Raw genomic sequence first — 24,403 nt, 5'->3', positions numbered from 1 at the left:
ATTCCATGGTAAACTCACTTTTTTAGGAGTGGCAGGTAATTTACAAAAGATAGAGTATAGATTAGAATACATATCTCTGAAACTATGAAATCGCAATAGATATGCTTGCATAGGCTTGTAAGTTTCCTAAATGTGTTTAGAATTATTATACTCAAGTGATCTTGATGTATACCTAGTCCCTTTTGTATAGTTATTGTAAAGAACAATCGCAGAAGTTTGCAAAGCATAGCAGGGAAGAGGACTAACTTGCTTATCAAAATAAATTTGCATGAAAAAAAATATTGAACATAATAAATCCATTTTTCAAAGGTTAACTAATGTAACAAATGCTCCATACAGGGCAAAGCAAATTGGGAGAGAAATGTTTAAACATATCATGTGTTCAGCTCTCTCTGTTGTGAGTTTAGACGAAGATCAAATTTTCTTAGGACTGTTGTCTCTTGTTTAATTTCTCAGTTCACTGGACAGTGACCTGATAAACTAGTCACTAAATATAGGTACTGGAAAGGTGTATCAAAACCTTTGTGTTTGTTTGTTGGCGTGGAGAAAATTGCAAAGTGAAATGATCTCAGTTGTTAGTGGTCCTTTAAAGGATTAGTGATTTCACAGCGTGTGCATGTTCATTTATTTTCAAAACAACTCGATTGTGTCTTGATGGGGGCACTTGAGTGACTCTGCAAAACATCTTACTTGAAAAATGTAGCGCAGAGGGGAGAGGGTTTTTTTTTTTTAACATATATCCTTAAAGCATCCTAAAACCAAAGGATCTGACTGATCAATGGAGACAATGACAACATTCCTATTAATAGCAATGGAAAAACCGCCTCGGGCCTCTGCCCCTCTTTTATAACTGTTTTGTGCCAATTTCAAGTTTTTTGACGGGCTAGAGTTGAGAAGCTGGAAACGTCCTTCCGAAGCTGTATACGTTGTCTTACTCAAAATAATACGAAATGGGAATCCGTTTCAGTTTCTGATCCCCCCCACCCAGTAAAGCCACTCAAAATAATTTGTTTACATTAGAGACTATATGCAGTCTATTTGAAGCAATCTGTCTATATGAAATCTACATGCGTTTTGGGTTTGCGCTGTTATAGAGGTTTTATTGTTGGAGTCTGGCCTGGCGGTAGGAAATAATTTATAATAAAAACAGCGAAACCCTGTTGTGTCTATTCCATACACGGAGGTTATAAAATTGGCAGTTGCCCAGTTGTTAGCACTTGTTAAGGTATTAGGATATCCGATCTTATTGTTCAGCAGCCCCAGACGACTTAAATATTCCCCCAACTCCAATGGGTTGATTCTCCAGACATGCTGCAAATAAATAGGGTTTTATGATTTAACTGGCATGTATTATAAGTACCTAAATAGCTGGCATATTTGTGTAGTCGAACCTATTACTTGCAAAATTGGTTTTGCCATTGATTGACTGGCAATGCGATATTGCAAAGGAGAATCTGCTGTACAGGGGTGTGTAATCAATTAGTCTTCTCTGTAAAATATGCCCCCTAGACTACCACCAGCGAATCTAGAATTTAGGAATACACGTTCTATAAGGAAATGAGGCTGCGGTGATTCCAAAAGAGAGCGGCAGTAGCAGCTGTCAGCTCTTATTAACTCCTGCATAAAACATACCTTAAGTATGGTTTGTTATCAATTACTTGCAGAAATGAAACAACTGGGAAAATGCTGCGACGCTGTCTATAAATTAAAGTGATTGGTTGATTGATTAGAGCACCTGCTGTAAATCATAACAGTTACACACAATTATGAACAAGCTATTTAAGTTGATTTGTAAACAAAATTCGTACCAGGAGGGAATTGCTTTCATTTTTAGTTTAGCAAAAGAAGTGTTGGTTCCTAATTGTGTCTGTTTGGTGTTAGAAGAATTAGAATGTTATAAGTCCTTCGGTTTTTCCTAAAGCAATCTTATTTGTTACTCAGAGAAATTAACTACTTTGTCTGGTACTAGTTAAGGGGCAAACTTTTAAAAAGAAATCCCCTGGTGTATTTTTGTTGCTGTAATCAGACCAGTTTTATTTAGAAACTGAATACTCCCACTTTTTTTTCTGTTTGTTATATAATATGCTAAACAATCTGATACCAGACTATTTTCTAATGCACCTTTTTAGGGGGAAATAATTGTGCTAATTATGTTGCACAAAAGAGGGGGAGGGATAGCTCAGTGGTTTGAGCATTAGCCTGCCAATCCCAGGTTTGTGAGTTCAATCCTTGAGGGAGCCACTTAGGGATGGGGCAAAAACAATACTTGGTCCTGCTAGTGAAGGCAGGGGGCTGGACTCAATGATCTTTCAAGGTCCCTTCCAGTTCTAGAAGATAGGATATCTCCATTTAAAAGCCCAAAACAACACTAAAGTAATCCTTTCCTTGCTAAATTCTGTAGTCCCGATTCTCGCTTAAACCAGTAACTCCTTTGACTTCATTAGAATGTTTCCTAGTTGTTATCATTGTTAGTAATAGAAGTATTAGGAAGAGGAGTATTAATATTCTTGTAACCCAGCAATGTGCCCGGCGCTGTCCATTACACAAGAAGATATAGCTCCTGCATGGCAGGGCTTACAAAGAAATAATTTAGGAAGAAATACACTTAAAATACATTTATAATATACATCGTTTTTTTTAATTGTCAAACCAATATACATCAGCTGTACTCCACTGCACCTCTACCTATCCATTATCACCCATCCAGGTCAATTTCCTGTAGACTCAAGGCAACGGTGACTCTTATTGGTGTAGCTACTAGGAAACTCTGGGCCTATGAATTCACTTTTCTTCAGATGTGCTATGGATGTCAGACTAGCCAGTTTGGACAGTTTGCACTCTTATGTGTCATCATGTTACATACCTCCACACTCACCCCTTCTTTCTCTCTCCAGTTCCAGTTCCTCCAAAATCTGTTACTTCTCTGATGATGAATAAAGATGGCTTCCTGGGTGGAATGTCAGTCAATACCGGAGAGGTGTTTTGCTCAGTACCTGGCCGCTTGTCCTTGCTCAGTTCCACTTCAAAGTATAAAGTAACCGTGGGAGAAGTTCAAAGACGCCTCTCGCCTCCAGAGTGTCTGAATGCATCCCTCCTAGGAGGAGTACTTAGAAGGTAAGGGCTTGCAGCAAGTGTGGGTATTTACGTAGACACACACATAGACTAAGCATTTTGTCTAAAGTCTACACTATGGTAAAGACATTTGCAAATATGTGTTGTTTTTATGTTGTAGTTGTGTGTGTAGAACTCAAGGCAAGGCAAAAATAAGCAGCAACAGGAAAACATGGAAATGAATGCATAAAGTTACGTTAGCGTACAAGACTCTGAGAAGGCAGCTCATAGTAAGGTCAATAAGGGATCTCTCTCACACACGCACACACACACGCACTTACTTTACTTCCCAACTCTCTCTTACATACACATTAATCTACTCAAACATACGTTTTAGAGGAAGGCTTCTATTTAAATAAAAGGTCTTCTCTATGAATACAGGAGTTATAGGTAAGACAGCTTAGCTACTATGATTTTTCCCTGTAAAAGAAACAGATTTAAAACAAAGAAACTGTATTTATTTATTTATTTATTTATATTAGTTAGGAAGTTTGAAGAAGTTTACAAATCCTTGCCAATTAAATATCAGAAATAAAGCAATCATTACAACAGGTAGCTTTTGTTTAAAGAGGCATTATGCCAGAATATAGTCATCGGATATTTCTGTTTTAAAAGGTGTTACTCTATTACAGAGTGAGCATCATTACACCTACAAAATGTCCTTTCTAGTGAGTTTCTTGAATTTAGTGACATCTCTGTATACACATATTTAAGGACCAGGCATGTCTATTAAATGCTAATATTAAACAAAAAAGGACATAGTGTGATCGGGGTTTTTTTCCAGGTGAATTTACTTTATCTGATATTGACCAAAAAGTAACCAGATATCTAAGTATCTATTTGTCCTCTGTCTAATTTGCTGGGTACATAATTGGTGTGTTATTTTTTTCCATATCAACAGCCTCCCATAGTTTTTGAACCATTCCTCTAGGGTTGGACTAATTTTCCTTTTCTAACGAGAAGCTACCAATAGTCCAACATCTACTAGAAGATGAGAGATTATTAATTCTTCATTCCCTCTTGTGTGTGACCATTTCCACTGGGAAGCTCTTGAAGGATTACCAAAGGATTATTTGGTGATAAATATCCAACAATTTGTGATATTTAGTTACAGGTTTTATCCCGATACTTTCTAATGACTGGACATGTCCACCATATATACATAAAATCTCCACTTTAATCCCAATTTCTCCAACATTTATCCCCATTTTACATACACATACCCACTAGATAGATAGATATGTTAGTTAAGGTACTGTTTCAGTGCTACCTCACACCAGTCAGGTTAATGTGAATATATTAAAGAATATTTATTTTATTGTAATATAGGCAGGTTGCTGGTCCTCCTTCCCATAGCAAATCCCAGTCCTCTGTGGTGCCCATGTCCTTCTCCCAGAGTGTCATATGTGGACATATTGTTAGGAAAGAAGAAGCCAGATTTTTTACTTACAGATGCTAATCTGCCTGTGCATTGTAATAGAAAGTGGCGCAAAGAGAACATCTGCAAGAGAAATTTCAACTAGAAAATATAACTAGCAAGGTTAAACACATACATCGTTATTGAGCCTCAGTGATTTCTGGAGAAGACCCAGGACCCAAACAGTGAACTATGCTGACTTTACTTTGTATCTTGAGTCTAAATTTTAGAGAAGCTTTTGGTTCAATATCTATATTTCAGAGCATGTGAAATATAGATAGCTGCTCTCTTGCAACTGTGCCATTGGTTCCTATCTCCTTTGGCACAAAATACTGACAGACCAGAATCTAGGTAGGGAGACTTTCTCTACAGGATTTGACTTCCTTTCATATTCCTTATATGCAATTAAAGAAGCTGTTAGTGATAAAAGATCTGGGGTGAAATCCTGGAGTGCTGAGGTCAATGGGAAAACTCCCATTGACTTCAATAGAGCTAGTATTTCACCCCGGATTTTAAACCATCTGAATAAAACTAGACCTGGCCCTAACAATAACTCTGCGTTTCCCATGTATATCACAGTCTTCCTTTTAATGTCTCTATCAATAATTTCCTATATAGATTCCATTATGTGCTCTTATCACTAAGTATTCATGTCCCATATATAATGTAGCTGTTCCAATAGATAGTTCAACATTTCCTGTATAATATCTATTGAATTCTTCCTTAGGTGTTCTTATCAATTTCCCGTATAGCTTCCATGCTTCCTCTAGGTATACCCTATCAGTTCATCCCATACTTCTGTCTTTCCACCTAGATATACAATCGTATCCTAATACGCCTTAGTCTTATACTGTAGGAACCAATTTGGTTTCTTCCATAACAGCAGCGTATACAGAAGTTATTTCATTCTGTGCATTTGTTTTCTGTAAGTTAAAGAGGGAGGGGGAACCTAGTCAGTTGTGTGTGGCAAAAATTAAGCAAACCTCAGCAAACTCTATCAGCAAGCGCGGGCACACACAATGTGCTAACCTCAAGTTAAAACCTCTTCAAGCTCCAGTGGTCTTTAGATTGCACAGTCTAAAAGTTTGTTTCAGGGACATTCCGAGGTTAATCAGAATGTTAATTTCTTTGCAATTCCAGAGCCAAATCGAAAAATGGGGGGAGATCGTTGAGAGAGAGGCTAGAAAAAATCGGTTTGAATTTACCAGCCGGCAGGCGTAAGGCCGCAAATGTCACTTTACTCACCTCCCTGGTGGAAGGTAAGCGGTGAATTGCAAGCTCGCTTCACACTATTGGCTGCTCCGAAGTCTTTTCGGTTTGGGAGTTTGACATTTTGCAAAGTTTCATGGATTAAGTGGAAATCGTTGCAGCGGTGGCATTAAGATCTGTTTAACATGCATAATACTGGGTGAAATTAAGACTTTAAGGATCCCATTTAAGTCACGCTGAAGTCACTGATCAAACTCCCATTAACTCCAATGGGTGTCTTGAATTCAGGTTTGCCTCAGTGAGATCTGCAGAATCGAACTTTCTCTGCAGTTATCCAAATATTCCCATTCCCTACTTTTGTGGATTTCCAGGTTGTTCCCTTTGAATAATGGTCTAGTCCAGTGGTTCTCAAACTTTAGTATTGGTGACCTCTTTCACACAGCAAGCCTCTGAGTGTGACCCCCCCCTTATGAATTAAAAACACTTTTTTATATTTAACACTATTCTAAATGCTGGAGGTGAAGCGGGGTTTGGGGTGGAGGCTGACAGCTCCCGACCCCCCACGTAATAATCTCACGACCCCCAGTTTGAGAACCCCTGGTCTAGTCTGTGCTGGGTCCAGAATTTTAGCTAATTCATTACTTCCAACCTTAATTATGACAGATGCACATTACAATACGGCCATTGAACGAAAATAATAAAGAACTATTTTTTTTTTTAATTTCGGCAAGGGAAAGCGGTTATTACAAATTAACAGTTATAAGTACAGTTTACCTGAGGGTGAAAGTTTAACAAAGAAACAAGCGAGCCCTTTCTTTAAGAAGAAGGGGAGGGGCGGGGGGGATACAAGAAAGAAACAAAAGGAAAAAACCGGAATACTCGAGTTATACCTCCTCTTAAATGAACAAACGCTATCCCGTACTTGACGTGATGCTCTGATGTTGGTACTGTATTGAAATGTGGAATCCACAAGACTCTCACTTGTTTTTTTAGGAAATACTATATTTATTCTGGGGTAAACTGGCTCTTCAGAAATTATAACTAACAATTATGTGGATGTAATTATGAATTATATGTATTTATATTATACATACACAAAGAGGCGAGTAACATTCAATATGTACAATAACACACTATGTCGTATCTCATATGCATGTGCCTATAGTTTTGTACTATATATTAACTTTTACATTCTTCTGATTTAATTATAAATGCAATACATAGTTACACACTCATATGTGAAATCAAAATCAAGACTATATTCGTTCTAGTTATAAGTATTGTTTCTATTTTGACGATATAGTATATCTATATATTCATAAATCATAGTACATAACATGAAAATGCCGATCAAACTATGAATGCATAGTTAGACACTATATACAAACATTTACCATGTGAGAAAATACATTCATCGTCTGATATGCATATTCATATATATTAATTAATACATAGTTTCAAACACACACCCCAAGCACACCCCATACCTATATCTATGCAGAGTGTGTGTAAAACTATGCATTCACATTAACAGCAAAATCAGAACATCTGAAAAGTTGAAACATAGCACAAATGTATGTGCAGATCCATATGTTTGTGTGTCTGTGTGTGTGCAAATACATTATATATGGATATAAAACTATACAACGTTTACATCATTATATATTATGTTACTGTCCTCTGATTTACTTACAAATCAACAATTTACCTTAAAAGATTTCCCTTCTCCTATAGAAAGTTGCGCCTGCTCTAGATTTTTCTTGTTTTCTGACAATAGGGTTTTTTTTTCTTGTTAAATTATGTTGCCTATAGCATAAATGTTTCACTCATCTCTGGCCAGGATTAACAAAAAGCAGTGAGGATGGTGTCTCTGCACATAATTGGGTGGGGGGTGGGAGGAGGGGAGATAACCGTCCATTGGAATTCTGGCATTTGGCGGACAGTGTGATTCATCTTTTTGGTGATTATTGAGAGAGCTTTTTTTTTTTTAAATGACGTTTTAAAGTAAGTCCTGATCGTTAAAAATAATGTGGTACTAGAATTATTAGACATAGCTGGTTTGCGTGTTAGAAATCTTCCTCGTGGTCCTCCGGGTGGTGCTTTAAAGAGTTTAATGCTTTATTCTAGAGGGGTTGTGCTATAATCTGATGGAATCCCCCTAGAGTCTGTTTCCCCACACCCCCTTTCTTCAGCTACTGTGTCGTCGTCTTCTTCTTGTGGTAGAAAGTACATCAGTAGGAGTTTGATGACACGAACCTCTGGAGGGTAGAAACCTGAAGCCAGGCAGGCAGAGGAAATGCCAATTAGAATGATAGTTAGAATAATTATTATTTTTCATATGAAAGGTCCCCTTCATTGGGATCTTTTTTTTTTTTTTTTTTGGTAGGGTGAGGGTGGAATGGGTAGCTTCTGTTGTATTGTGATCAGACCTATGCAAAACTTAACTTTCCATTGGATACAATGCAGTTGGCTGCTTTGTTTTCCAGATGTGGCTATAATTGTGTGTGTGTGTGTGTGTGTGTGTGTGTGTGTGTGTGTGTGTGTGTGTGTGTGTGTGTGTGTGTGACGCACACGGGATATGATATTCCATGGTAGAGCTTTTGTGACACTTTTCTGAGCTATGAAAATACAAACCTATTCTGCACATTTAAAGTCCGGGTCCATTTACCTATCAGGACGTCTCTTTTGTTTTCACACACTTGAAAGTCTATATTACCTATGTATTAATAACACACTTTTTCTCTGCACGTGGGACTAGAACCGCAACCAGTGTAAATCACCAAACTCAACTGAAGTCAATAGAGCTAAGACAATACATGCCATGTGAAGACCCCTTCAGCCAAAAACTGGGGATGTGCTCTGCAGAAAGAGACTGATACAAGAATAATGGGCTCCTACACCCAGGGAACCGTCTTTGTCATTGAATTCAGTTGGGGTTGTGCCAAATTGAGCTGATCTTTTCAAAGCGTGACCAGTACCACCAGCAATAACGTGTTTCAGTATATTCCAGCCGGCTCGGTTGAACCATTTTCTGGTCAGCCTCCTCACTAAACAACCATGCTGGCCTGTGATGATCAAAGGCTGTTCATTTCTCTTCAGGTGAAGCTGTTCACTTAGCTCGGGATTTTGGATACATCTGTGAAACGGAGTTTCCAGCCAAAGCTGTTTCCGAGTACCTGAACAGACAGCACACGGACCCCAGCGATCTCCACTCCAGGAAGAACATGCTCCTGGCTACAAAGTGAGTCCACAGCCCGCTTTGCTTTCAGGGCCGCCACTTGGAGAGTTTGACATTCATTCTCCTCCACGCGGCCATTCTCTGCAAAGGAGCCCAGCAGCGCTTTCTCCAACAGGCTTTGTTCCGATCTCCCTCTCTTGTGCTCTTCTCTCTCGCTGTCGTCCGTCATTGTGCGCTGGGTGTGTGGGGGAGAGGTTGTGCTCTGGGTGTGTTCCTGTCCATGGGTCTGGTTGTAGTGTATGGTGGACCTGTAACACTACGTGCCCGTGCGTATCGTTGGAGCTGTAACAGCGTCTTTGGAGCTGTGTGCGCATGAAACACACTGTGGTTTGACTCTTTCTCTCTGTGTGAGTGTGCACGTGTCCCCATGTTTGTGTCTATTTCTCTCCCCTCCCCCACTTTCTCCTCCCCCGCCTGTTTTGAGTCTCCGTGTTTCTTTCTTTTCTTGTGTATGAGTTTGCAGCTCTCTCTCTCTCTCTCTCTCTCCTCTTGTTTGTTTTTGGGTGTGCATTCCTCTCTTTCTCTATTTGTGTATTTCACGCTTCTCTCTGTGTAGGAGTGGCTAGGCCTTGCCTCCACTCCCACTGAAGTCAAAGGAAAAACTCACCTTGATTTCAAGAGCGAGCGGCCTTGTCTATCAAAGACCCCGACCAACTAATTTACAATCTCCCCTCCCCAAAATGTGTACCGTTAATCACCTTGAGAAATGCGCAGCTGCAGCTCCAGAAGGGGACCTTGTAAACCTGCCACTACATCTAGGTCTCTGGAACTTTTACAGGAGCTTTTTCTATTTTGTTTGATTTACTCCTGTCGTTGGCTCTCGCGCTATATGGTTTGATGTTTTAAGGGCAGATCAGGTTTTCGGTGGTGAGCTCTGGGTGTGTCCCATATATTAACTCTGTCGCAGGCAAACCCCAAGCTATTTAGTGGCTCTGGGACGTCGCTTGCTCCGCTGACAGCACAATTTAAAGAAATATATGGAGGCGTGGAAAATCGTTTGCTCAAATGTGTCCAGATGTTTTTTTTAGACGTGATTGGAATTTGATTGCCCTTTTCCGCGGGGTCAAAAGATATTAATGTCCCAGAACTTTAATTGCTCGCAGACCTGCCTTGCTCTTTGAAGCTTTAAAGGGTTTGACTCATTACCGTTTGCTCTGCAAACTCAAAGTTTCCTCTTTTGCACTTTCCTAGTGGATAAGACTTTTATCTTTCCCCACCCTCTGAACTCTTTAACCCATCGGGAATTTCAGAGGATCACAGATGAACTCTTCTTTCCTACCTCAATGTTGCTATTATTTGTGGGGGAGGGAGGATTATCATTTCCCCTCTGGGTTTCTATTTCGCCCTGGGATGATGCACCTGTTTAACTGGGGGCCTTGTGAGTGGGGTGAAGGGAGGTTTAGCCACTAAATGAAAAGGGAAGGATTCAATTTTCATCCTCCAAGGTGGCAAAGGAGCTGTTTTAAAGATAAACAAGCACCAAACGTCAAACCCCCTGCTTCGAAGCGGTGCTCCCCAAAAGGTGGCTTGTGTTCATTTCATCCCGGCAAGAGTAGAGCAGCAACCCGTCCCTGGTGTCTATTTATCGCCCCGGGCAAAGGCTGTCGCTTTGACCTTACCTCCCGTTTGTTGCACCAGCAGAGCTGTACCTGGTGGCTAGCGCTTCCTTTGTGCTCGTGGAGCGCGCGGTGGTGCTGGCCTGGCGCTCGCCGGTAGGGCCCCCGAGCTTTTACAAACAAACGCCACCGGGCGGACTGGAAAGAAGAGCGAGACAGATTCCAGGAGTAGCCGATACAGCGAGACCTGATTTTAAAAAGAACGAGCCTGAGTCAGATGATCATGGGGACCCCCCCCCCCTTATTGTAGTATATAAAATACCCTGCTGGGCACAGAATCTGTACAATGCTGCCCATGTGCAAGACGGTCTGGAAGCATCTACAGACTATGACCGAATGTGTGGACATGACAGGCCACGATTTTCAAAAGGGATGTTGGGGTCTCAAGTTGAGGATGTCTCAAAGGGGCCTGGTGTCCAGAAGGGGAGTGTTCGGGGCTCTCTGAAAACAGAGGCACCCACATTCTCTAGTCACTGTTGCAACTCTTGGCTTACATCATCGAACAACCCCCTCCTTCCCTCCCCCCATGGGAAGAGTTCATTCAGGATTCATGGGAAGAGAAAGACCTGACTACATTTGGTATTCAGCAATCCTACTTAGCAGTCATCCCAATGAGTCATTTACAGGCTATTGGTGGTATTGCCTTCACATGAAGGCTAGGTAGTATTCATCTCTGAGAAAATAATAACAATAACAAAAATCATAATAACTAATAATATAATTAATAATACCAGGATCAAGCTCCAGATAGCAGTTATCTATCTATCTATCTATCTATCTATCTATCATTTAGGGCAATCTGGCTAATTCTAAAGGCAATAAATAGACTAAATAAAACATTAAAAAAAAAAGATAGATGGCATTTCAGAAGCATCTTTCTGGCCCAAGAATAAAAAGTCTCTAAGTCAGAGAAGAAGAGGTGTAATTGAAAGAGTATGATTAACTCTACTAGGAATCCTTCTTCTCTTTACTGATCAAACTCTGTAAGGAAATAGCCAGGCAAGGGCCTATTCTTGCAGTCCTCCTGCTCCCTTGGACAATGGGGAGTTGTGGAGGGGTAAGGAGTGTAACATCAGGTCATGAAATCAGGATCTTCTGTCTGTTGTTGGAGGGAAGGTGGGAGTAAGGAGCCTTGAGTTCTGTATCTAACTTCACTACTGATTGTCTGTGATGCCTTTGTTTGAGTCTTTCATTGACTTCAGTAGGCTTTGGGCAAGGCCCTCAGCCTCCTTGCACTCTAGTTTATTTATGTGTAAAATGACTATAGTACATTTTCCTAGTGTGTGTGTGGTTGGGGGAAGGTGGAATGAGAGGGGCAGCTGCCAGTCTTTGTAACTTAATGCATGTCCAACACCTTGGAAGTCTCAGGCTGTGTATAAAGTGTTAATCAAAGAGAAGTGAAGTGACTGACTACTCTGGGCGCTCTCTCTCTCTCTCCTTCTCTTTACTACCCTTGCAGGCAACTTTGTAAAGAATTCACGGATCTCTTGGCCCAGGACAGGACACCCATTGGCAACAGCAGACCCAGCCCTATTTTGGAACCAGGCATTCAGAGCTGCTTGACTCACTTCAGCCTCATCACCCATGGCTTTGGGGCCCCAGCCATCTGTGCTGCCCTCACAGCCCTCCAAAACTACCTGACTGAAGCTCTCAAAGGCATGGACAAGATGTTCTTGAACAACAACACTGCTAACAGGCACACATCTGGGGAAGGACCAGGTAGTAAAACTGGAGACAAGGAAGAGAAACACAGAAAATGAAAAAAAGGAGAAAAATAAATAAATAAAAGAGAGAGAGAGAATCTTTTAAAACAAACAAAACAGTTTTAATTTTAGCTTTAAAATATTGGATTGGGATTTGGAAGAATTATATTAGGTAGGACAAAAATAATAATAAAAAAGAAAGACAATAACTTAAGATCAGAGGCGCACAATGGAGCAAGAACAGTGGCTCAATGTCTCTTACACGGAACATTTGAAGACAACCACCAGGATTTTTCCACTTCTGTTCTCACTTTTTTTAATGATTTTTTGGGAGGGAGGGGGCGAAATAAAATAATAAAAGGAAGAAATGAATAACTTATTGGAAGAAATCAGAGAAACGCTTTGGTGTCAGTGCGTTGGTTTCTTGTTTGGGCTCAGATGTACAGTCTATTTTTTTTTTAATCAAACAGTGTCCTGTGTCTACACTAGGGAAAACAAAAAAATCTTCCAGTAATATTATCTGGGACATTTCCATTCCTAGCATCAACACCCCTCACTTCCAACCCTGCCCTCATCTTACCTTGCTCCTCTGGATCTATATAGACTAGAAAAGGGGCTGGTTTGGGTAGCAAAGGCTACACTATGACTTGCTAATAGAATTGTAAATGTATTAAACTGTTTCTACATTAATTACAGTGTCTACATTAATTACAGTACATTGGGTGTTTCAAGTCATATTAGCTCAATCCAGTTAACTAACTCGATTTTTAAAAGGCACCCTTTTTTCCTGGTCTAGACAGACCCTCTGTTTAGATTACCAGTGTTTACAACTATACATGTATAATTTGGTATTTAGCATTGATGGCAAAACTGCATTGGCTCTTAGGGTGCAAAATTTGAAAATAAGGTCCAGTAAGATGTTAATGCTGTTTAAAACTCCTAATCTTATATTTAAGGTATCCTAATTTCCTCTAAAGGGTTTATATTCCCAACAATGCCAATGTCTCTACATTTAATTTGTTCTAATAGTGTGGGTGTATTGAGAGAGATCTACCCATTTTTTTTAAAAGAAGTGCTAGTAACAAAAATTGAGTATGTAATTCCTTCTCAGGAGTATGCACTATTTTATTTTCTTCTGTTTCCCAAAGCTTTGCCCGCTTGGCTTATGAGCTTCTTCAAAGAGGACTAGAGCTCCCTACACAATATATCAGGTACAGAGAAAAATAATCCACGATTCTAATACTTTTTTTTTTCTTAAATCAAAGCCAGTGGTTTCAGAATTCTGCAGGTGTACTTCTTTAAAGAAGCTCAAAGGGAATAATTGAAACCAGATTAAAAATAACTGAAATCGAGATGTAATATTAAGAAGAAGAATACCGTTTTGTCGAAGGGTTGTTGCAAACACTTGCTTGGGCATTAGTGTTTGATACACAGAGCGAAAGGAGTTGCTAAATGCAATTGTGTGGGTGCCTACTAGGGGCGGGGTGGGATTGCAGGAGAATGTCCTGAATGACTATCTCACTCTGAGGAAATCTATTTCTCTCTAGAAAGTTATTAAGATGTTTCTGTGACTCTTGTTTTAGAACAAATGCAATAGGAGGAAAAAATAGCACCGATGTTGTGGGGTTTGTTTGTTTTTGTTTTGCAGTCATTGGGTGCATTACATGATGTTTTATGACTAATATACATTTTAAAGACATGCCCTTCTATGGCATATATGGGAAATAATACTTCTGCTTAAGGAGATGAATTTCAGCTTGGATTGTTCAGTCTTGGATAATTGTATTTATTCAGTGGGGTAGAGATTCATGCATTAAGGAATCCGTTCACATGTCAGAAAAGCTACTGTCGCTGGGTGAAATCTTGGCTCCATTTAAGATAATGGCAAAGCTCCCATTGACTTCAATGGGGCCAGGATGTCATCCTCTATTTCAACTTGAGATCAGATACTGAATTCATTGTGTCTCAGGCAGGTCTGAAATCCCAAAGAGAAGAAAGTCAAACATTTGGACGTGGTCTTTATTTTCTAAATAACGGCAAGGGGGGGGGGGGAATTTCGTGTAAAACTATTGCCCCTTTCTCCATTTCCCCAACAATTATTTCTTAAAACAAATAAACGAACATGCCTTTCGCTTTCCAGACCCATCCTCACGTGCTTAGCTACGAATACCACACTTCCTAAATACTTACATTTGATATCCTCTTTGGCTTTCCTACCCTTGCTACGGTTAATATAGAGGATTATCTTCAAGCAGTAAGAGGAGAAATTTACCTTGCGTTTCAAACCAGGGACTGGAGCATACATAAAACCAACCCTACTGGACTTAATTTACAGGATATCCCCATTCCAGCCAATGGGAATATTAACCCCGTACAATTTAGCCCTAATTCAATCCTAATTTAAATCTCAGGCGACAAACATTATTATCCCCATTCTACAGAAAGGGTAAACTGAGGCTCAGAAAGGTTAAGTGTCTTGTCCAAAGGCTCACAGCAAAGCAGAGACAGGATTAGAATCTAGGCGCTCCCAGCTACGGCGGAGAGGCAGAGCCAGGTCACTGAGATCTTTGGTTCTACTTGTTCACACAGCATCTGAACAGCTGGGACCAAATCCTTCCCAGTAGTCCCCTTAATTTCACCGGGACACTCCTGTAAGAGAAGTCAGTGGTCTTTAGCCTATGGACATCATCATTCAGTCTCCTTACAAGACAGCCTACCCACCACCTCTGTGATGTGGGGGGAAACACTTGAGTGGAAATTAATCACAACATTCCTTGCAAGGCAAGTCTCTCGTTTCTGTCCGTTAGAGACAGTTGTGTTTCTGGAAACCAATCACCAACTAGTGCAGCAGAAGCTGGTCTATGTCAAGAGCATTTACCACGTGCCAAACAGGCATAGCTAAAAACTCTCCAAGGCGCAGCAGCCGAAGTGGGCTTATTGAACACAAAAGGCGTTGTATTGAACACAAATGGCTATCATTGCTTCATATTTATGAAATAGCTCCCAGAAGCCCCAAACACCACCAGGTCCCCATCTGTACAAATAGATATGAAGACACAGTTCCTGCCCTAAAGAGTTTACAGTTCAACTTCTCTATGTTGTAGCCTATCTGAAAAGGGTATGCCATTTGCAAGAATTTCAGAGCAGATACACTAGAAACGCACTATAAGAACTCCGATCTCGCCCTTGCTGAAATCAATGGTAAAACTCCCTTTGAGTTTGGTGGGAGCAGGATCGGTCCCGTGAGATTTGATCCAAACCCAGTGAAGTCAACAGGAGTTTAATTCAACAGACTTTGGATTAGTCTCCAATGAAACATATCTAGGGGGTTGAAAGAGTCAGCCACGACCTGCTCTCTCCTTGCTCGGGCAAACAACCCCTTGACTTCAGTGGAACATTTCCCCACCCCCTCATGCCGGTAATGAGAGAAAGCTCGTGGACATTTCTAAATTGCAAAAACATGGCATGGGTTTAAAACCTAATTGATTCCCCCATAATCTAATATTTGGCAACTGGTAGCAGGCGTCCATTACTGATTATTATAACTTTGTTGAACAATTTATCCCTCTAAACGCATAATTCAGCCTCCTGCTCTCAAACTATCGCTAAAGTATAACTTAATTGCAAGGCATTACCCAGTCTTTTTGCACTTCCCCAGACTAGGCACCTTTGACGTTTATCTGATAATTGAGTTATTAAAAGATTTGGTTTCCTCGGGATCATAAATCAATAAACAGGAGGATTAACATGACAGCTTTGCTTTTAACTCAAGGGAAACGTTTAAGGAGAGACCTTGAAAAGTTTGTTTTAAAACCAAACAGGTGGGTTACTGTAAATTTAATTTCCCCCTTAAACAATTTGTTTAATATATACATGTAGATCCCATGTTCAACAACTCAGTTCCTGTGCCACCTGCAGCTTTTCTGATAAGCCACATGGTTATTAACACGAGATATAAACGAATCCGGAGGCTAGTTTTATGGCACGTAGGATGGGGGAAAAACCTGTGTATTTAATTAATATTGGGCCATATCATGTCACCAGAAGTCTCTATTGAACCAAAATCTGATAGCGCAATAGGGTCCCTGACCAGAGATTAGTCGGGCAATTAAATGTACCTGTGTGTCTATATATTTAAATAATTACCGTCTTGCATCTTGAACAAATTCTATAACAAAATACCTTGAGCTTGTTTTTTTTTAGTTCTGCAGCCCTGAAATATGCTCACGAATTTGAAAACGACAGAGCTGTTAAGACTAAAAGTTACCCTGCTCATGTTTTCTGAAAAGCTTTGCTTAGATTCTTATTTTGTACCATTTTAATCTTTTGTTAATTGGGGGGGGGGGAGGGGGAGGAAACACTAGCTTACTTCGATCCAGTAATGGTCCTAAAGATCTCCAGAGCTACTGAAAAAGTAGTTTTCTGTTACCCTGTTATCCAACAAAATACCCCTTCTGACTTAAAGGGACACTAATTTTTTTTTCTATTTTCTTATACCAATGTAAAAGAAAACATTATAAAAAACCCCACATTTTAGAAATATCTGACGGTACAAAAGAGCCTATCTATCGTAACCCCTTGTGTGCCAAAGTATGTCTACATGTTATAAAAATAAAAAACACAAACAAAAATAACTATAAACATTAACCTAAAAACTGAAAACGTGGGAACTGATACCACCCTCCTTTCTATGCCAAAATTGATTCCTTTTTGGATCACCTTGAATAGTGAGAAATATCAGCTGAGCGACTCTTCCTAAAAAAAGAAATGCGGAGGGGCATTCAATGTTAAGTTTGTACATATTTATTTATGCTTAATTTAACGGGAATGTGTAAATATGGCGAGCAAGTAGTTTTGAGTTATTTATCTGTGAATCTATACCTCTGTGAATGGGTGGGGGGATTTAAAAACAAAAAAAGAAAAAAAGAAAAAAGAAAAAAAAGAGAGAAAAAAACCGCTTGACACTAGATAGTATCCTATCTGAATTTTTTTTTCTGTTCTTTATAGACAAGCTGTTATGGTAATGGGTAGAAATTGGTTTCTTGTCCAGTGATGACCTGATTTACATAAATAATAAGAAGAATAAAAATTGTTGTGTTTTGTTGTATTTTCCTCTTCAGTTTTTTTGAATGTTGGTGCTGCTTCAGTTCTGCAGACGGATTTACTTATAACGCCAAGAAGTCTTTATTTTCCCAATCTGGGCTTTGGGAAAATTAGGATATGTCTCTACATTAAAAAAAATGACAATAAATATTGCTTCTCAGAAATGTTGGCATTTTATTTCTGTCTGATTCAGAGGTGTCTATAATTTTGCCATCTTTTCCTCCTCTTTCTAAACAGACATAATAAACCTCATGCCATGTTAACGTGATCTTTTGTTTAATTTTGCCTGTATTAGCTAGATTAGTGGTAAATCTTCTCAAGCCCAAGTATGAGCTAGTAAAACAAAGTTCTCTGTATTATCATAACACTGGAACAACAGGAAACATTTTGTCCGAGATCACCACTGCTGTAACACTGTACCCGTTCCAGTTGTATGTGTGTGGATGGATGGATCGATGGATAGATATTTCTGCTCTATTTATATGTTCAATGGATCAAGCTTGGTGTTGATATGTACAAGGCAGAATGAGCTATACCCTCCTTTTGTATAACTGCAGCACCAGGAATGAGATCATAGCAAAAAGAATTCCCAAGCAAACCTTATTTTGTGTTGGAAGTGACACTTATAAGGAACATAGGGACAGATCCTGATTTCATTTGCACCAATATAAATCTGGAGTGACACTGGCATGACTCCGGATTCACACTCAGGGTTAATGTTGGAAATGAGATCAGAATACTGTTCAACGTAAATTAGAAATGGGAAAACTACCAGATTAGCCCCTGCCAATGCCATTAGCCTTTGTCCGGACCCTCCCCTCTTAGAACTAATATACGCATGTGTTTAGACAAATATGGAACATTGACGGTCCAAGAAATCTGGATAATTAGTGACCTATTTGTCCCAGTTTAGACTGAATGCACGTCCTAGCTGGTTTTATTTTCCTGTTAGTGAAAGGATGTCAGGGGATTGGTTGGAAGTTTTTTGCTTTACATTTCTATAGAGCAACACAAATTCCCACCGATTTGACTCCACGAATAGAAATAATTCATTACACATGATAAGAAAAAGAAATCCAGTCTGCGTTACAAAGAAGAATTCTAGGCGCCGTTTGCATCAGCCAAAGAAGGGCTGGAGTCAACTGTGACCTACTTTCATGTCTCTGGGAAATGCGCCCATCGAAGTATTTTAAGGATCCACGTACAGTGGGTGAAGCAATATAGCCCTGAACTAAAGCAGGAAAGAAAATACAAGGGGAATAACTCTCAGATCCTGGCAATTAACGGCACTGTAGGCGGGCCGGGACCCATCTACTGCTTGCAATGGTTAATAAAAAACAACCAAAAAATCTATTAAAAACCATCTAGAGGGTTTTAGCCAGCCCTGGCCAGGAAAAGGGTTAATGATTCTCCCTGGAATTGCTCAGATAACGTTAGATACTTGCATTTATTTCCAAAGCGTTTTCTATTGTTCATGTATTTTGCATGCAATATTTAAAACAGCGCTGGAAGGCCCACGGACTCGCACTGAAAGATGGGGGGATGGGAAGGGACAGGACCAGGGAGTTCCTCTGTTACCCTGCAACAATGACGTAACAATTCTGTTGTAACGAACCAGGAAAACTCACCATCTCTTTGGAAATCCAGTGGCCTGATCCTACCTGTCGTTAAAACACCCTAGCAGGGGGCTGGGAAGTTTCCCAGGATAGCAATGACAGTAGGGCATTTGCACTAAAACGACAGGATCGGGCTCTATAACGTTGCTGTAATCTCAGTTTCATTAAAGAAATAGTAACTTCCCTCCATCATCTTTTAGAATCACATTTATCATTATTCATTAATGAATGAGTTAGTTAAGTAAATTGGGATGTGCTCTGGAAATAAAGCAATCCTAGGGATCAGTCCTACTCTCACCGCACTTTTCCAGGGGCTTCAATCCATCCGGATCAGGCCCCGGATATCTATCTATCTATCTATCTATCTATCTATCTATCTATCTATCTATCTCCATACACCCCTTCTATCTATCTATCTAAGATTCAAAATACACACCACCACCATTAAAGCGTAGTTGTAAAACTTCCTACCACACTGTTATTTTATAATCTGCTCTCTCAGTCATGACCGGGGAGTCCCTTTTCGTTTTTCTGTCTTGCCTCAGTCTCTGTTCTAAACTCTTGCTAGTTCTATTTTCTATTACACAACTTCACATTGATTTATATAGTCGTAAACATCAGTTTTGTCTTCCATACCTTTGGGGTGAACTCCTTTTTGCCCCACCTACACAGAGTGTCCCACGTTTATACCAGATCTCATAAATAACATCTCCCCTGTCCCTGTGATGAAAGTAGTCAAATGTCTTTCCAGACTACAAATCTATTAATTGAATTCGTTCTCTCTCTCTCTTTCTCTCTCTCTCATTAATAGATAGATAGATATAGATATAGATAAGTATAGAATTCGGGACATTTCAGACCAGATTGTTTCAAATAAATACAATTTCTTTGTTGTTTCTCCTCCAAATTCTGCATAATGCAAAATGACCCCATCAGAAACTAACAAGCGTTATGAAGAAGTAGAGAAGCAGTTTATTTTGCCCTTCCTTTTGAAACTCTTAGCTTCAGACTTCATTGTTAAAAGGGAAAGTGACTGCAAATATTGCTCTGCTATGTGAGGTAGAGTTTTCTTTATTTACATATGTACCCGAGGCAGAAGCTGCTAAATGTAATGCTGCACTAAGTAAATGATAACACTTCTGACGCCCTTTCATGTCTTCAAATTTCATATGAAACACACACACACACACGATTATGGGCCTGTTCCAGCTACCATTTGAAGCAATGGCAAAGTTCCCTTTGATTTCGATGGGAGCAGGATTGTCCCTCTATTTGTAAATGTCTCTTGAGTGTCACATATGAAATCCTTCTGTTGATCATCAGTTAAGAGTGACCATTTCTTAATATGATACTGGCTAAAAGCACAATAGAAGGTACTCATTACAGAATCGACTTTGTAGTGGCCATTCAATCTCTCTATCAAATGGCATTGGATATAATTATTTTTGCTCCCCAAAATTCTCAGATAGAAGTATTTCACACTTGCACTGATGGGTTTATATTCCCCACCAGGAGAGATCAAATAGACACAGTCAAATATATCCATTAATTTAAAGAAGGGAATTACATTCTTTACAAGACTTGAAAAAGCAACCACAAAACATAGATTAAGCAACGTCTTATCTGTGGTGTTGAGTGATGTATGCAGTTTTACCTTTGTTGCCTTTCAACGGTAGGAATATGTCGTTTGCAGGACTGGGAATCCGTTCTGAATTATATTATAATTTTATAATTTATTGCTATTGTTATTTATTACTGCTATCTTTTCAAATACAGGAGCAGACAAATGCCCAATATAAGGGGACATTTAAAATGTCTGAGTTTTTTGGTATTTCCATACGAGTGTACACTGGATTAGTCAGATATTCAGAGTGACAAAGAGCATCCTCTTTAAGGTGCCACCAGACTCCTTGTTGTTTTTGTAGATACAGACTAACACGGCTACCCCCTGATACTTAGCATCCTCTATAATTTCCGCTACTTTCTCAGTTTTATTTGGGAGTACTGCCTCGGTTAAAATTATAGCACGAGGGGTATGTGTGTGTGTGTGTGTGTCGGCGGGAGGGAGAAATCTGAATATCTACAAAATACATTTTTAGAACATCAGTTACTCCATATTTGCTTAATGGACTCACCCATGTGTACAGCTCTCAGTTGTTCTAAAGAGACTTAAGCTGCTGTCCTCGTGCCAGCAGAACTTTCATTGACTTAAATGCATCCTCCTATTGACATCAGTGCGCGGTTCACAGGAGCAAGGACTGTCGTTCCGGGTTCAAAATAGGCTAAAAGCAGAGAGCAACAATTAGGATGAGGATAATTATTGATCTCGCCTTGACTCGGATGTTTCTGTTTGATTTCAGAGTTCGGTCTATTTAGGTGGTGGAAAAGGAGCATGCCCAACTGTGTATTAACCATGATAGAATAATGATACAATAGCTAATTATAATGGAAGGGGGAGGAGGGGAGACAGATTGCTTGATAAAACAAAGCTAACTTTTAGGAAAGGGTGCCTGGCACATGTCCTTCATGTAAATAGGCTGGTTTAACATCAATTTACTATTTATAATTGGAACAATATAAGTAAGAGGAAAAAAGAGAAATGTTCTAAATGGTTATGTATTATAAACATTGGCTTTTGCTGGTACAATTTTTCAGATCATTTTTGGTGTATGATGTGCGCAGTTATAATAAACATAGATTTTAAGTTCCTTGTGACATTATCTAGCTATCTAATGTGCATGTATATTTATATATGAACATATATACTCAAACACACAAGTACATATAAATTGAGAGAACCTCAGATTGGTCCAGTCAAATTAATTCACACCCCTTTGGTTATATAGAACCCAATTATTCAAGTAAAGTCTGCAGGTTCTACCCCTTCACTGATGTTTGTGGGGAGATGGAATGTGCCGCCTTCTTTTTTAAGTTTCTAATGTTTATTTAAACCTTAACTTTCCGTGATACCTTCCCAGTGACATCAGACACCGTAAGGGAACCAAGCACCGAACTCTAGGCTGTATTTTATAAGCACTGCTCGTTAACTTTCTCCCCCTAGCTTGTTGAAGTTAGGATTTGCTTCCAAAGTTTGGAGATTAGAAGAATAACAAAGGGTGGGGTTGGGTTGATCGACCTCCCCTTCTGTTTAAAATATGTTCTCATTAAAATTATGTTCTAATGATTTCGGGAAAGTATCAGTTCCTATCTCTGCTAGGGCGTAGTTCTAAGGCATTTATATGTGATAATTCGATGCTTTTTCTTGTAGCTAGAGATAAGTAATGGTTCTGTGTGTCTGTGTATGTACGTGTATTATTGACCCGTGGGGAGTATTTTACTGCTACTTGTCTTTTCCAGAGTAGAAAATGAAGCCTAAAGAGTTATTTTCTCACTTCCGGGTTAGTTTCTTGCTTTCTGTTTATACCAAATAGGTTGCCACGTTCCATGAGTTTTGCTAAAGTCGTTCTTAGTTTCTTTCATGTGCCCGCGGTCCTTGAACATCTATGGGATGCTATAATCTATAGTATAATCTTTGAACAAGGGGCTCTCCCACTCAGCTGAAAGCTGAATGGGGGCGGGGGGGGGGAATAGGCTATAACAGTGCTATTCAATAAGAGAAGTCTTGTCTAATGTAAACTCACATCTATGTCATTGTACAGTACATCCCTTCAGTATTGCACTTAAGGGGGTTTATATCCAGCAACTTCACTCAGGAGGGGAGGGACAAAGTATTCTGTGTCCCTTCCGTGGCCTATGTATTGCACGTGCTGTAGAAAATGTGTAGCCAATCAGTGAAACGTGTCCATTGGGCCCGATCCTACACCCAATGAAGTGAATGCCAAAGCTCCCACTGGCTGCAGTGATGGCCCTATTTGGATACAGGGAATCACCTTTTCGAGTGAAAGCCCCAAGGGATCTGCACACATTACCATTGCAGGGATAGTGCAGCTCTGCTTCTAGCAAAGTTGCCTTCTGAAACAAATGGGTTTGCTATAAGGAGGGCTCTAATTTCCACCCTCCCTCTGTATCTAGCTATATAGAATCATAGAATATCAGGGTTGGAAGGGACTCAGGGTACGTCTACACTACGAAATTAGTTCGAATTTATAGAAGCCGGTTTTATTGAAATCGGTTGTATACAGCCGATTGTGTGTGTCCACACAATAAAATGCTCTAGGTGCTCTAGTCGGCGGACCGCGTCCACAGTACAAGGCTAGCGTCGACTTCCAGAGCATTGCACTATGGGTAGCTATCCCACAGCTATCCCACAGTTCCCGCAGTCTCCGCCGCCCCTTTGAATTCTGGGTTGAGATCCCAATGCCCGGATGATGCAAAACAGTGTCGCGGGCGGTTCTGGGTACATGTCGTCAGGCCCCTCCCTCCCCCGTCACAGCAACGGCAGACAATAGATTCGCGCCTCTTTACCTGGGTTACCTGAGTTACCTGTGCAGACAACATGGAGCCCGCTCAGCTGAGCTCACCGTCACCATATGTCCTCTGGGTGTCGGCAGACGTGGGACTGCATTGCTGCACAGCAGCAGCTGCTAACTGCCTTTTGGCGGTAGACGGTGCAGTAGACTGGTAGCCTTCATCGGCGATCTGGGTGCTGGCAGCCGTGGGGCTTGCCTTTTGGCAGTAAATGGTGTATTACGACTATTAGCCGTCCTATTACAAGTCGGGTCATCGCACATTAGCAGAGTCTTCCCCGAGCAGCCGATTGTGCAATAGGCCTGAAGACCATCGTCATACGCCGCCCCGTATTTGCTGCCAAGCACCCAGAAAGATGCCGAGGGCTATCAGTCACGCTGCACCGTCGTCTTAAGATGTAAAAAATAGATTTGCTCTGTATTCATTTGCTTCCCCCTCCCTCCGTCAAATCAACGGCCTGCTAAGCCCAGGGTTTTCAGTTTAATCTTTGGGGGGAACATTCTGTGTGACAGTTGTTTGTGTTTCTCCCTGATGCACAGCCACCGTTCTTGATTTTAATTCCCTGTGCCTGTACGCCATGTCGTCACTCGGCCCCCCTCCCTCCTTCCCCTAGTCCGTCAGATACTACGTTTGCGCCACAGCTCAGAGAGCCGAGAAGCGGTTCGCGCCTTTTCTTTGAATTCTGGGTTGAGATCCCAATGCCCGGATGATGCAAAACAGTGTCGCGGGCGGTTCTGGGTACATGTCGTCAGGCCCCTCCCCCCTCGTCACAGCAACGCAGACAATAGATTCGCGCCTTTTTACCTGGGTTACCTGTGCAGACAACATATCACGGCAAGCATGGAGCCCGCTCAGCTCAGCTGAGCTCACCGTCACCATATGTCCTCTGGGTGCTGGCAGACGTGGGACTGCATTGCTACACAGCAGCAGCTGCTAACTGCCTTTTGGCGGTAGACGGTGTA

At 40.5% G+C, this 24,403-nt stretch overlaps 1 protein-coding gene across 7 annotated transcripts in view; it reads left to right on the top strand.

The window, feature by feature from the left end:
• The window catches only part of TFAP2B (transcription factor AP-2 beta), a 54,983-nt gene that overhangs the window by 16,376 nt on the left and 14,204 nt on the right, over nucleotides 1–24,403 (top strand). For 3 of the 7 annotated variants that reach the window (XM_005308340.4, XM_024101080.3, XM_005308342.4), the window contains 4 exons: nucleotides 2,895–3,114; nucleotides 5,669–5,787; nucleotides 8,837–8,978; nucleotides 12,051–12,984. In XM_005308340.4, coding sequence (XP_005308397.1) covers nucleotides 2,895–3,114; nucleotides 5,669–5,787; nucleotides 8,837–8,978; nucleotides 12,051–12,351 — 782 coding nt within the window. In that variant the 3' untranslated portion in view covers nucleotides 12,352–12,984. Of the gene's footprint in view, nucleotides 1–2,894; nucleotides 3,115–5,668; nucleotides 5,788–8,836; nucleotides 8,979–12,050; nucleotides 12,985–13,442; nucleotides 13,506–17,414; nucleotides 17,562–24,403 lie in introns of those variants that run through there. The other 4 variants (XM_065587497.1, XM_065587496.1, XR_010599357.1 and 1 more) reach the window with 2 other exon arrangements.

Source organism: Chrysemys picta, chromosome 3 (genome assembly GCF_011386835.1).
Source record: "Chrysemys picta bellii isolate R12L10 chromosome 3, ASM1138683v2, whole genome shotgun sequence".
Classification (NCBI taxonomy): Eukaryota; Metazoa; Chordata; order Testudines; family Emydidae; genus Chrysemys; species Chrysemys picta.
The sequence above is the reverse complement of the archived record's forward strand: the minus strand, read 5'-3'. Positions and strand labels throughout refer to the sequence as shown.